Here is a 12969-nt window from a genome sequence, read left to right as displayed (position 1 = left end):
GACTGCAAGCTTGGGTTCACGAGACCCTCTGTGAACAGAGGCCATGTCACTGACCTCAAATGAGGACCACCGACATCATCATAGGAGATGTTCTCAGGATTCATGCCCTTGGGGAGCACTGACGGGAAGTTCCACGGGAAATGATGTGCTCTCACGAGTACAGAGACTGTCCCTCCAAGGGCAACCTTAGGGGCTATCAGGAAACTACAAGCCACCTGGATTCTCGGACAGCCATGTTTTGGTGACCAACAAAGAGTTGGTTAGTTTATGGATGGTAGCTGGCAACAAATGAGTAACTGATGGTTTAAAAGGCTGCCCCTAGAGAGGGTAAACAGCGACGTGGGCTTAACTGCCCACTGTTTTTACTGTTTGGGGTTCCCCAGGTTTGGAGTGATGGCTTATATCTGATAGGTAAGTGGCTAAGAGGGGCAGAGGCATGGACCACAGGCTTCCCGTTAGCAGGAAATGGGGCATTCAAATATTGTTTTATTTTCCTCCAATAAACTCTCAAAATTTTTTTCTTTGGGGGAAAGGTAAGACCTCCCAAGCAATGCTTAGTGGGATTCGGGATCACTCCTGGCTTGGCTACGAGAAACTGACAGTTCAGTGCTCGGGCCCAGTTGTGCTTGGGGTTCACCAGGCTCATACCTGGCAGCGCTGGAGAGGGCGGGGGATGGAGGCCTGTGGTGACCAGGATGGCTGCATGCAAAGCACACGTGTTCCAGTCCTTTGAACCACCCTCACAGCCCTCCTACCTGAGTTCAAAGAGGAATCCACAGATCTCTTAACAATACCAAATAGTTCTGCACATATATTTCTATACTAAAAAAAGGACCCAGCAGTAGATCCAGGGGAGAATGAACTTAGCACAAATGTGAAAATGAATGTAGGAGCGTTATAGGAAGCCATAAAGCTTTGCCTAGTCCTTAAAATGTACCTCCACTGTATAACGGCACCTCCCTCCACTGCTATATTTTTGGTAAATCTGCTGTTACACAAATTCTGTACCAAGGGCCTACAGAAATTGCACAGCAGGCAGGGTGCTTGCCTGTACACAACTCAATCCCTGGCACCACAGGGGTCCCCTGAGCTTCCAGCAGGAGTGATTCCTAAGCACTGAGCCGGAAGTGAACCCTGGACACAGCTGGGTGAGCAGCCAACCCGTCCCCTAACAACAAAACAAAATTCTATATGCAACCCGCCCACTCGAAACAAAACAAAATTCTATATGGACTGCAGATGACTCAATAATCCTTCTGTTGTTAAGAGAGTTCAGAAAAAAGGGTCACGGTGGCCTCTGAGAGTAAAGAATTAAGTTGGTCCAAGAAGGGGCTGGACTTTAGCCCGGGGTTATTGGAAATATCCCAAGAAAGATCCTGTATGATTTACTTGTCCTGCTTATCTGGTGCTCTGGGTCAGGTTATCTAAGACTGGGAACAGCCCAATTACATTCAATGCACGAGCTCAGGCTCTCTCTCTCTCTGCTCTCTGACAGTCCTTTGGAGGAAGTGGGCTATGCCCCATCCTCAACAGAAACACTGGACAGTAAAGCTTGGGAGAAGTCCTGATGGGAGGTTCCCAGGAGCACTGTCCCACAAGGCTGGGAGATGCATGTGCTGTTCATAGACCCTCTCAGGAGAGAAAAACCCGGAGTATCATGCGGGGGCTTTCCGGGACCCTGTCCAGAGAGAGGGCACTGTTTGCTTTCACACTGAGGGTGCTGAGTGGCTGGGCTTTGCTGAATTCTGAGTCTCCTGGTGAAAATCTGGATTCATGGGTGATCTTGGAAACTGCTTGAAGTTGTAAAGACTGGTGATTTTTAATCCCATTTATGTATGATTCATTATTTTCGCATCTGGAAACCTGAATTCCAAAATGAATCGTTAATTTTAGACCCTATTTCATGGTCACAGAGTAGACAGAAAGAAATCCCCATAGGATCAGAGGCAGAAAAAAGGAGTCGGGAATGCTAATGAATTGGCCTAGAGAAGTTCCACCAGGTCGGATAGGTTGACGCTGAGCCAGGGAAAGGCAGAAGAGATGGGACCGCAGGGAAATGCACTCAGGAGGCACACAGAGCAAGCAAGTCCTCGAAACCCTGAGGGATGCTTCAGTGTGAACTAGAGAGAAACAAAGTAGGGGAATAAATAGCACATGCACAAAGGTAAGGGAAAGTGAGAACTGGTCTTTAAGGCAGGAATGTGGTGGTGCAGGGATTAGGATGAGGGAAGGACACTGGGACAGTGGCGGGGGAAGTCTGGTATTTTGAGAGACCAAGCCACATGCCTTGCTTCCCTAGAGGTCATTTTTCATGTTTCCTCAGAGGTTGGCCAATTAAGCAGGCAGCCCGAACAGCTACGGAGCATTGGTTTGTGTGTTTCTATGGCTCCTTTCATGCTGCAACTGCTGATGTGTGTTGGTGTCTCCCTGTCATGGCCCCTTGACCACTAGAGATCAATGGGTTCATAGGGAGTGTCCCCGGGTCCTGACTTCTCTGGGAACCAGGCTGCCTGTTGCCAGGGGAACCAGACATTTTTAATAACAAGATTAACTGGCCTTGATTTGCCAGCGGCCGATGGCTTAAGACATGGGAAACAGACACCTCTAGGTGTCAGTAATACCCAGAGATGGTCGGAGCAATAGTACAGAAGGTTTGGTGTTTGCCTTGCATGTGGCTGACCCAGGTTCAATCCCCGGCACCAGATATAGGCCCCTGAGTTCACCAGGAATGATCCCTGAACACAGATCCAGTAAGTCCTGAGCACTGCTGGACGCAAGAGCAAAAAGAAAAAAAAAAAAAGAAATTTACTGGGCCAGGGTGAGCATGGTGGGCAAGGCATTTGCCTTGACATGTGGCCAACCTGGGTTCCTGGTTTGACCCCCTTGATCCTGTAATGTCCCCTGAATACTGCCAGGAGTGATCCCTGAGCATGAGGAGTAAGCCAGAAACCACTGCTATAACCTGGGAGCAGGAAACGTGGCCTTTTAGTTCTGCTAGATCTCGAGGATTCTTCAGCATACCAACCACCTGCACATGTGAACATTTACACAGAACCCTTTATTCATCTGTTGCTTTTCATTCACAGCTGTCACTGATTCAAACGCTGGCCGCAGAAGCAATCACACAAAAAAAGAAATCACAGAATCAGGAGGCAGCTCAGTGTGGACCCAATAGAGGTTCTGACTGAGGTCGGGGATGGGGTGGCGGGGAGGCTGGTCCGTGGGAATGAACCTATGTTTGTCAGCAGACCTGTCCAATCACGACAGCTCTTGGTTGGGGCTCATGGCCGGAGCAGACAGCCTTGCTCACCACTGCTCCACTTTCTTTTCCGTAACAAACTGTCCGTGAGGGCCATCGGCATCTGGGGGCAGGAGGGCCAGGTACACTGGGGTCACTGCTCCTTCTTCTGGGCTCTTGGGGGCCTTGGGCCCAGCCATGTCGGTTCTCACCCACCCTGGGCAGCAGGCATTCAGGAGGATGCCGGCCCCTTTCCTCTGCTCCGTCAGCTCCCTGGCCTGGATTCTGGACAGCACCGTGACGCCGATCTTGGTGACGCCGTAGGCGGTGTTGGGCCAGCCCTCCTTCTGGTGAGTCCCGTTCTTCGTGTCTTCCACGAACTTGTTCATGAGCGCCACCAGCTCTTCCTCCGTGATGGTGTTGCTTCGGAACTTCTGCTGCAGCTCTGGGCTGCAGCTCTTGAGCGCTCGGAGGCTCACCATGCTGGACACATTCACCACCCTGCCTGAAAAGACAGTGTCCATGGGAACAGGGGTCACCGGGATCTGAAGGGCTAGGAAATGCCCATTTGGGTGAGACATGACTGCAAGCTTGGGTTCACGAGACCCTCTGTGAACAGAGGCCATGTCACTGACCTCAAATGAGGACCACCGACATCATCATAGGAGATGTTCTCAGGATTCATGCCCTTGGGGAGCACTGACGGGAAGTTCCACGGGAAATGATGTGCTCTCACGAGTACAGAGACTGTCCCTCCAAGGGCAACCTTAGGGGCTATCAGGAAACTACAAGCCACCTGGATTCTCGGACAGCCATGTTTTGGTGACCAACAAAGAGTTGGTTAGTTTATGGATGGTAGCTGGCAACAAATGAGTAACTGATGGTTTAAAAGGCTGCCCCTAGAGAGGGTAAACAGCGACGTGGGCTTAACTGCCCACTGTTTTTACTGTTTGGGGTTCCCCAGGTTTGGAGTGATGGCTTATATCTGATAGGTAAGTGGCTAAGAGGGGCAGAGGCATGGACCACAGGCTTCCCGTTAGCAGGAAATGGGGCATTCAAATATTGTTTTATTTTCCTCCAATAAACTCTCAAAATTTTTTTCTTTGGGGGAAAGGTAAGACCTCCCAAGCAATGCTTAGTGGGATTCGGGATCACTCCTGGCTTGGCTACGAGAAACTGACAGTTCAGTGCTCGGGCCCAGTTGTGCTTGGGGTTCACCAGGCTCATACCTGGCAGCGCTGGAGAGGGCGGGGGATGGAGGCCTGTGGTGACCAGGATGGCTGCATGCAAAGCACACGTGTTCCAGTCCTTTGAACCACCCTCACAGCCCTCCTACCTGAGTTCAAAGAGGAATCCACAGATCTCTTAACAATACCAAATAGTTCTGCACATATATTTCTATACTAAAAAAAGGACCCAGCAGTAGATCCAGGGGAGAATGAACTTAGCACAAATGTGAAAATGAATGTAGGAGCGTTATAGGAAGCCATAAAGCTTTGCCTAGTCCTTAAAATGTACCTCCACTGTATAACGGCACCTCCCTCCACTGCTATATTTTTGGTAAATCTGCTGTTACACAAATTCTGTACCAAGGGCCTACAGAAATTGCACAGCAGGCAGGGTGCTTGCCTGTACACAACTCAATCCCTGGCACCACAGGGGTCCCCTGAGCTTCCAGCAGGAGTGATTCCTAAGCACTGAGCCGGAAGTGAACCCTGGACACAGCTGGGTGAGCAGCCAACCCGTCCCCTAACAACAAAACAAAATTCTATATGCAACCCGCCCACTCGAAACAAAACAAAATTCTATATGGACTGCAGATGACTCAATAATCCTTCTGTTGTTAAGAGAGTTCAGAAAAAAGGGTCACGGTGGCCTCTGAGAGTAAAGAATTAAGTTGGTCCAAGAAGGGGCTGGACTTTAGCCCGGGGTTATTGGAAATATCCCAAGAAAGATCCTGTATGATTTACTTGTCCTGCTTATCTGGTGCTCTGGGTCAGGTTATCTAAGACTGGGAACAGCCCAATTACATTCAATGCACGAGCTCAGGCTCTCTCTCTCTCTGCTCTCTGACAGTCCTTTGGAGGAAGTGGGCTATGCCCCATCCTCAACAGAAACACTGGACAGTAAAGCTTGGGAGAAGTCCTGATGGGAGGTTCCCAGGAGCACTGTCCCACAAGGCTGGGAGATGCATGTGCTGTTCATAGACCCTCTCAGGAGAGAAAAACCCGGAGTATCATGCGGGGGCTTTCCGGGACCCTGTCCAGAGAGAGGGCACTGTTTGCTTTCACACTGAGGGTGCTGAGTGGCTGGGCTTTGCTGAATTCTGAGTCTCCTGGTGAAAATCTGGATTCATGGGTGATCTTGGAAACTGCTTGAAGTTGTAAAGACTGGTGATTTTTAATCCCATTTATGTATGATTCATTATTTTCGCATCTGGAAACCTGAATTCCAAAATGAATCGTTAATTTTAGACCCTATTTCATGGTCACAGAGTAGACAGAAAGAAATCCCCATAGGATCAGAGGCAGAAAAAAGGAGTCGGGAATGCTAATGAATTGGCCTAGAGAAGTTCCACCAGGTCGGATAGGTTGACGCTGAGCCAGGGAAAGGCAGAAGAGATGGGACCGCAGGGAAATGCACTCAGGAGGCACACAGAGCAAGCAAGTCCTCGAAACCCTGAGGGATGCTTCAGTGTGAACTAGAGAGAAACAAAGTAGGGGAATAAATAGCACATGCACAAAGGTAAGGGAAAGTGAGAACTGGTCTTTAAGGCAGGAATGTGGTGGTGCAGGGATTAGGATGAGGGAAGGACACTGGGACAGTGGCGGGGGAAGTCTGGTATTTTGAGAGACCAAGCCACATGCCTTGCTTCCCTAGAGGTCATTTTTCATGTTTCCTCAGAGGTTGGCCAATTAAGCAGGCAGCCCGAACAGCTACGGAGCATTGGTTTGTGTGTTTCTATGGCTCCTTTCATGCTGCAACTGCTGATGTGTGTTGGTGTCTCCCTGTCATGGCCCCTTGACCACTAGAGATCAATGGGTTCATAGGGAGTGTCCCCGGGTCCTGACTTCTCTGGGAACCAGGCTGCCTGTTGCCAGGGGAACCAGACATTTTTAATAACAAGATTAACTGGCCTTGATTTGCCAGCGGCCGATGGCTTAAGACATGGGAAACAGACACCTCTAGGTGTCAGTAATACCCAGAGATGGTCGGAGCAATAGTACAGAAGGTTTGGTGTTTGCCTTGCATGTGGCTGACCCAGGTTCAATCCCCGGCACCAGATATAGGCCCCTGAGTTCACCAGGAATGATCCCTGAACACAGATCCAGTAAGTCCTGAGCACTGCTGGACGCAAGAGCAAAAAGAAAAAAAAAAAAAGAAATTTACTGGGCCAGGGTGAGCATGGTGGGCAAGGCATTTGCCTTGACATGTGGCCAACCTGGGTTCCTGGTTTGACCCCCTTGATCCTGTAATGTCCCCTGAATACTGCCAGGAGTGATCCCTGAGCATGAGGAGTAAGCCAGAAACCACTGCTATAACCTGGGAGCAGGAAACGTGGCCTTTTAGTTCTGCTAGATCTCGAGGATTCTTCAGCATACCAACCACCTGCACATGTGAACATTTACACAGAACCCTTTATTCATCTGTTGCTTTTCATTCACAGCTGTCACTGATTCAAACGCTGGCCGCAGAAGCAATCACACAAAAAAAGAAATCACAGAATCAGGAGGCAGCTCACTGTGGACCCAATAGAGGTTCTGACTGAGGCCAGGGCTGGGGTGGCGGGGAGGCTTGTCTGTGGGAATGGACCTATGTTTGTCAGCAGACCTGTCCAATCATGACAGCTCTTGGCTGGGGCTCATGGCTGGAGTGGACAGCCTTGCTCACCACTGCTCCACTTTCTTTTCCATAACAAACTGTCCGTGAGGGCCATCGGCATCTGGGGGCAGGAGGGCCAGGTACACTGGGGTCACTGCTCCTTCTTCTGGGCTCTTGGGGGCCTTGGGCCCAGCCATGTCGGTTCTCACCCACCCTGGGCAGCAGGCATTCAGGAGGATGCTGGCCCCTTTCCTCTGCTCTGTCAGCTCCCTGGCCTGGATTCTGGACAGCACCGTGATGCCGATCTTGGTGACGCCGTAGGCGGTGTTGGGCCAGCCCTCCTTCTGGTGAGTCCCGTTCTTCGTGTCTTCCACGAACTTGTTCATGAGCGCCACCAGCTCTTCCTCCGTGATGGTGTTGCTTCGGAACTTCTGCTGCAGCTCTGGGCTGCAGCTCTTGAGCGCCATGAGGCTCATCATGCTGGACACATTCACCACCCTGCCTGAAAAGACAGTGTCCTTGGGCACTAAGGTCACTGGGATCTAACGGGCCAGGAAATGCCCATTTGGATGAGACATGACTGACAGCTTGGGTTCACGAGACCCTCTGTGAACAGAGGTCGTGTCACTGACCTCAGACATGGACCACCGACATCATCATGGGTGACGCCCTCAGGATTCATACCCCTGGGGAGTACTGCACCAGAAGTTCCACAGGCAATGATGTGCTCTCAAGAGTACAGAGCCTATTCCTCCCAAGGGCAGCCTTCGGGGCTGTCAGGAAACTACAGGCCACCTGGATTCTCCCAATAGGCCATTGTGTGTGTGTGTGTGTGTGTGTGTGTGTGTGACACCTGGCGATGCTCAGGGGTTACTCCTGGTTTTGCACTCAGAAATTACTCCTGGTGGTGCTCGGGTGACCAGATAGGATTCTGAGAATTGAACCCAGGTCGGTCTCGTGCAAGGCAAACACCTTACCTGCTATGTTATCACTCCAGCCCCCAGGCCATTTTCAGGTGACCAACAAAGAACTGGTTAGTTTATGGATGGCTGTTGGCACTGAAAGAATACAGATGGCTTAAAAGGCTACCCCTAGGAGGGTAAACAGTGACGTGGGCTTAACTGCCCACTGTTTTTTACTGTTTGGGGTTCCTCAGGTTTGGAGTAATGGCTTGTATCTGGCAGGCCAGCGCCCAAGAGGGGCTGAGGCATGGACCACAGGCTTCCCAACAGCAGAAAATGGGGCATTCCCATTTTGCAGGATTTGGTGGGTTATATTTTGGCTTATTGCCATTAATTTATATGAAAATGCTATTTTTCCCTCTTTTTTTGGGCCACACCCAGCGATGCTCCCTTTTTTGGGGGACACTCCTGGCTCTACACTCAGGGATCACTCCTGGCAGGCTCAGGGGTGCTGGAGATTGGACCCAGGTTGGCCATGTGCAAGGCAAACCCCCTACCCTCTGTACTATGGCTCTAGCCTGGAAACACTCCGGTGTATGCCCAACCCCACAAATACCTACCAGATCATACCCTACAGAGCATATGCCCTATTACTGAGTTACATCCTTAGCCCCTCAACTTTCTTTTTTCCTACTCGATGCTGTAGGAGCAGGGCTGTAATTGTGGACACAGAAAGCAGGGACCATCTGTAAACTGGAAACTATTACTGAGACTTTAGGTCTTTAGGTCAGAATCCCTCAGGGCTGATGGGGTGGGTTATAACTCCACACCATGTGGCAAAACTGGCGTGGACTGGCACAGATCTCCTAAGGGTCAGGGTGGCCCCTGAGAATAAAGGATTAACTTGGCCCAAGAAGGGGCTGAATCTTAGCCTGGGGTTGCTGAATATATCCCAAAAAAGTTCCTGTAAGATTTGCTTGTCCTGCTTATCTGGGACTCTGGGGTCAGGGTATGTAAGAGTGAACAACACATTTACAGTCCACGGGCTCAGGCTCTCTGCTCTCTGGTGGTCCTTTGGAGGAGGTGGGTCATGCCCCACCCTCAACAGAAACACTGGACAGTAAAGCTTGGGAGAGCTCCCCGATGGGGGGTTCCCAGAGGCACCGGCCCACAAGGCTGGGACACACATGCGCTGTCCGTAGACCCTCGCTTAAGAGGAAAACCTGAAGCATAATGCGGGGGCTTTCAGGGACCCTGTCCTGAGAGGCGGCACCGTTTGTTGTCACCCTGAGGGTGCTGAGAGGCTGGGCTTCACTGAATTCTGAGTCTCCTGGTAAAAATCTGAATTTATGGGTGGTCTTGGGGACCGCTTGAAGTTGTAAAAACAGGTGATTTTTAATCCCACTTATATATGAATGTTTGCGCGTTTGGAAACCCGAATGCCAAAAATGAATCATCACTTTCAGGCCCTATTTTATGATCATAGAGTAGATGGAAAGAAACCCCCATAGGATCAGAGGCAGAAAAAAAGGTGTCGGGAATGTTAATGAATTGGCATAGAGAAGTTCCACCAGGTTGGACAGGTTGACGCTGAGCCAGGGAAAGGCAGAAGAGATGGGACCACAGGGAAACACACTCAGGAGGCGCACAGAGCAAGCAAGTAAGTCCTCGAAACCCTGTGGGATAAGTCAGCTGTGCAAGGACCAGCTCCATGGTTCAGACAAGGGAGTCCCTCCAGTGAGTTTAGGGCTAGATGGTTCCAGAAACGGGACTCTGGGCTTTCTCACCTTGGGGTTTCATGAGAGGCAGCAGCTCCGCGCAGACATCTTTTGTGCCATAGAAGTTTGTTTTCATTGTCACCTCTGCTTGGATATGAAACGGTGTGGTGTCATTCACTTTGAGGGGAGAAGGAAAGTCAAGTTAGCACATGGAAGGCAAAGGATGAGTCCCCAGAACGACAGAAGATGTGGGCAAATGATACCGGAGGCATTTTCCTAAGGTTGGATGAAATGGGGCGACAGGGGGACAGGGGAGTGACCGATGCCCACAATTGACTGCTGACGTTAACAGGTGTTCTTCCACGGGTCAGAAGCAGTAGGACAGCAGGTAGGGCGTTTGCCTTGCACATGGCTGATTCGGGGTTCAATCCCCAGCATCCCAGGTGGTCCCCCGAGCAGCGCCAGGAGTGATTCCTGAGTGCAGAGCCAGGAGTAACCCCAAAAAACTAAAAAAAAAAAAAAACAACTGTTCTTCTGTTTTGTACTGTCCCGACTTATTGGGGAGGGGGGAAAATTAAAAATAAACAAAAATGAACAGTTCATCCAATTGCTCTCAAGTCCAAGGAGAGAAAAAGCCATGAAACAGGCTGGAAAATTTCCAGGCCAGCCCTGGGGAGTCTGCTCAGCTTCATCCCATCTCTCACCCCGCCTCCATCTCGAAGGCTCTAAGGAGCATCCCACCCCCACTCCCGCTAGGTTACTGGGGTCCCAGCGGGTCTCCAGTTCCACCCTGGCTGGTGGCGGCAGGGGCGCCCCCTCCCCCGGGAGCACCGGGCCTCTTTACTCTTGAAGGCGATGCCCGCGTTGTTGACCAGCACGTCGAGGCCCCCGTACTCCTTGCGCAGGAAGTCGCGCAGCGCGCGGATGCTCTGCAGGTCGTTGATGTCCAGCTGATGGAAGCGCGGGCTCAGGCCCTCTGCCTGCAGCTGCTGCACGGCCGCCTGGCCCCGGGCCTCGTCCCGAGCCGTGAGCACCACGTCCCCGGAGAACTGCCGGCACAGCTCGCGCGTGATGGCGAAGCCGATGCCCTTGTTGGCGCCCGTCACCAGCGCCACGCGCGTGGAGCCCGACATGGTCCTGCAGGAGCGATTCGGCTCGGACTGACTGCGCGCTCCCTCTTGGCCGGGGAGTGGCGGGCTGGCGGGCTCAGTGCGCAGGCGCGGTCACGCCCCGGGGCTGGGTTGCGGCGCGTGACTGTGCAAACCCCCAAACGGTCAAAGGCTGCTGAACCCTAACCCAGTTCGAAGGTGGCTCAATCCGTTTTTGCCCATCACAGGCTGCTGAACCCCTAACCCGGTTCAAAGGCGGTTTCCCCGCGGTGGCGGCTTCCCTGAGCTTACTATTGATCGCCTGTGTGATTGCAATGAAGCCGAGCTTGTAAGCCTAGTATTAATCCATGCAGTTATGTTGGAAGAAATGGGGTTATTTTTGCACCCACCCATGTTTTTGTTTTTGTTTTTTTGTTTGCTTGTTTGTAACAGATTCACTCTAACCCTAGATTTGGGATAAGCGGGGAGAGCAGGGTAACGGTTCAGTGCGTTTTGCTTTCTGCCACACTCCCGCCAAAGCGTGGGTTTTTTTTTTACATACTAATAGGAAATGTTGTCCAAATCCAGATTCCTCCGGGGCACCTGCAGGGCACCTGGCTCTTAGCCGGGTTCTGGAGTGTTTAGGTGTAAGGGGGCTTGCTAGTAGCGTCACAGAGAGCAGTTTCTAAGATGACAATATTCACATTTTATTTTATTTTTATTTTATTTTTGTTGAGTCACCTTGAGTTATCGTTACAAAGCTTTCATGTTTGAGTTTCAGTAAAACAATAATATCCACATTTTAAAGTGAAGAAGCATGAATGGGAGAGATGGTACAGCTCATAGGGCGTTTCCTTTGCTCCTGGCAGACCCAGGTTCGATCTGCAGCATCCCATATCCCGGGTGCTGTGAGCACAGAACTGGGGCGAAGCCCTGAACACCACCACTTGTGGCCCCCAAACAAAATAAAAAACAATTGAAAAAACAAAGCAGGGACCTGAGCGATAGCTCAGCGGGTAGGGCGTTTGCTTTGCATGCAGCCAACCTGGGTTTCATCTGAGGTGTCCCATATGGTCCCTGACCACCACTAGGAGTAATTCCTGAGTGCAGAGCCTGGAATAACCCCTGAGCATTGCTGGGTGTGACCCCAAAACAAACAAATAAAAAACCAAAACAAAACAAAAAGGCCTAGGAAACTTGTTATACCACCACACTGTATCTTATGAGCTTTCTGAGGGTTCACTTCTTTACTTTTTTTAAAAAAATGTCTAAAATCTTGTTTGTTTGGGGCTATGCCCAGCAGTGCTCAGGAGTTACTCCTGGCTTTGCACTCATAAATTACTCTTGGTGGTGCTCAAGGGGCCATCTGGGGAACTGGGATTGAACCTGGGTTGGCCACTTGCAAGGTAAATGCCCTACCTGCTGTACCCCCTCATGACCCTTCTTTCATACCATTTTCCAGCAGTGGGGTAGGGCGCTAAACGTTCTTTTCTCTTCTGCCTCTTACGGTAGTTACTAGTGACAAACGCCTCTTTAATGTGAATTTCAAACAACACAAGTAGAATTTTAGCCTTGGTGACCCCTAAATACAGAGCCAGGGGTAAGTCCTGAGCACCACCAGGTGTGGCCAAAAACAAAACAAAATGTTAGTAAAGCCTTTTGAAAATACAACCTGCAGAGAATCTTCCTTAAGTTTTAGAGTATATTGGGAATAGAGGGATAGCAGAAGAATAGAAGAAAATATATGTGTAAATAAGCTTCAATACCTTTTGTTTTATCTCTGGAGCGATAGCACAGCGGGTAGGATGTTTGCCTTGCACACGGCCAACCCAGTCAGCTCAGGTTCGATTCGCCATCCCTCTCGGAGAGCCCGGCAAGCTACCAGGAGTATCTCGCCCACACATTAAAGCCTGGCAAACTCCCCATGATGTATTCAATATGCCAAACACAGTAACGACAAGTCTCACAATGGAGATGTTACTGGGCCCGCTTCAGAAATTGATGAACAACGGGAGGACAGCGCTATACCTTTTTGTTTTGGGAGTCACACCCTGGACCTAGCTGGATTTGGAGCAGGTTGCTAAGCCACTCTGGCTAAAACATGGGAGGGACTACAAGCTAAGGAGTGTAGCTGGCATAAGGCAATGTCTTGTGAAACAGGCTCTAACCAGGCCTGTATGAGACGCCAGTTCTCCAAAATC

At 50.6% G+C, this 12969-nt stretch overlaps 1 protein-coding gene across 2 annotated transcripts; it reads right to left on the bottom strand.

Moving 5' to 3' along the window:
• Positions 1-3039: 3039 nt before the first annotated feature.
• LOC130028699 (carbonyl reductase [NADPH] 1) lies at positions 3040-10870 on the bottom strand. Of its 2 annotated transcripts, none has more exons than XM_056119528.1 (3): positions 10525-10870; positions 9750-9857; positions 3040-3743 (listed from the first exon to the last, which is right to left on the bottom strand). In XM_056119528.1, exons 1-3 carry the CDS (start codon positions 10811-10813, stop codon positions 3307-3309), a joined length of 834 nt encoding a protein of 277 aa, XP_055975503.1. In that variant the 5' UTR covers positions 10814-10870; the 3' UTR covers positions 3040-3306. The 2 variants fall into 2 exon arrangements, with proteins under 2 accessions (XP_055975503.1, XP_055975501.1); XM_056119526.1 differs by lacking the exon at positions 3040-3743 and adding an exon at positions 6859-7562.
• Between the last annotated feature and the right edge of the window lie 2099 nt (positions 10871-12969).

This window comes from Sorex fumeus, unplaced genomic scaffold (genome assembly GCF_029834395.1).
Source record: "Sorex fumeus unplaced genomic scaffold, SorFum_2.1 ptg000041l, whole genome shotgun sequence".
Lineage (NCBI taxonomy): Eukaryota > Metazoa > Chordata > Mammalia > Eulipotyphla > Soricidae > Sorex > Sorex fumeus.
This window is presented reverse-complemented; position numbering and strand designations above follow the sequence as displayed.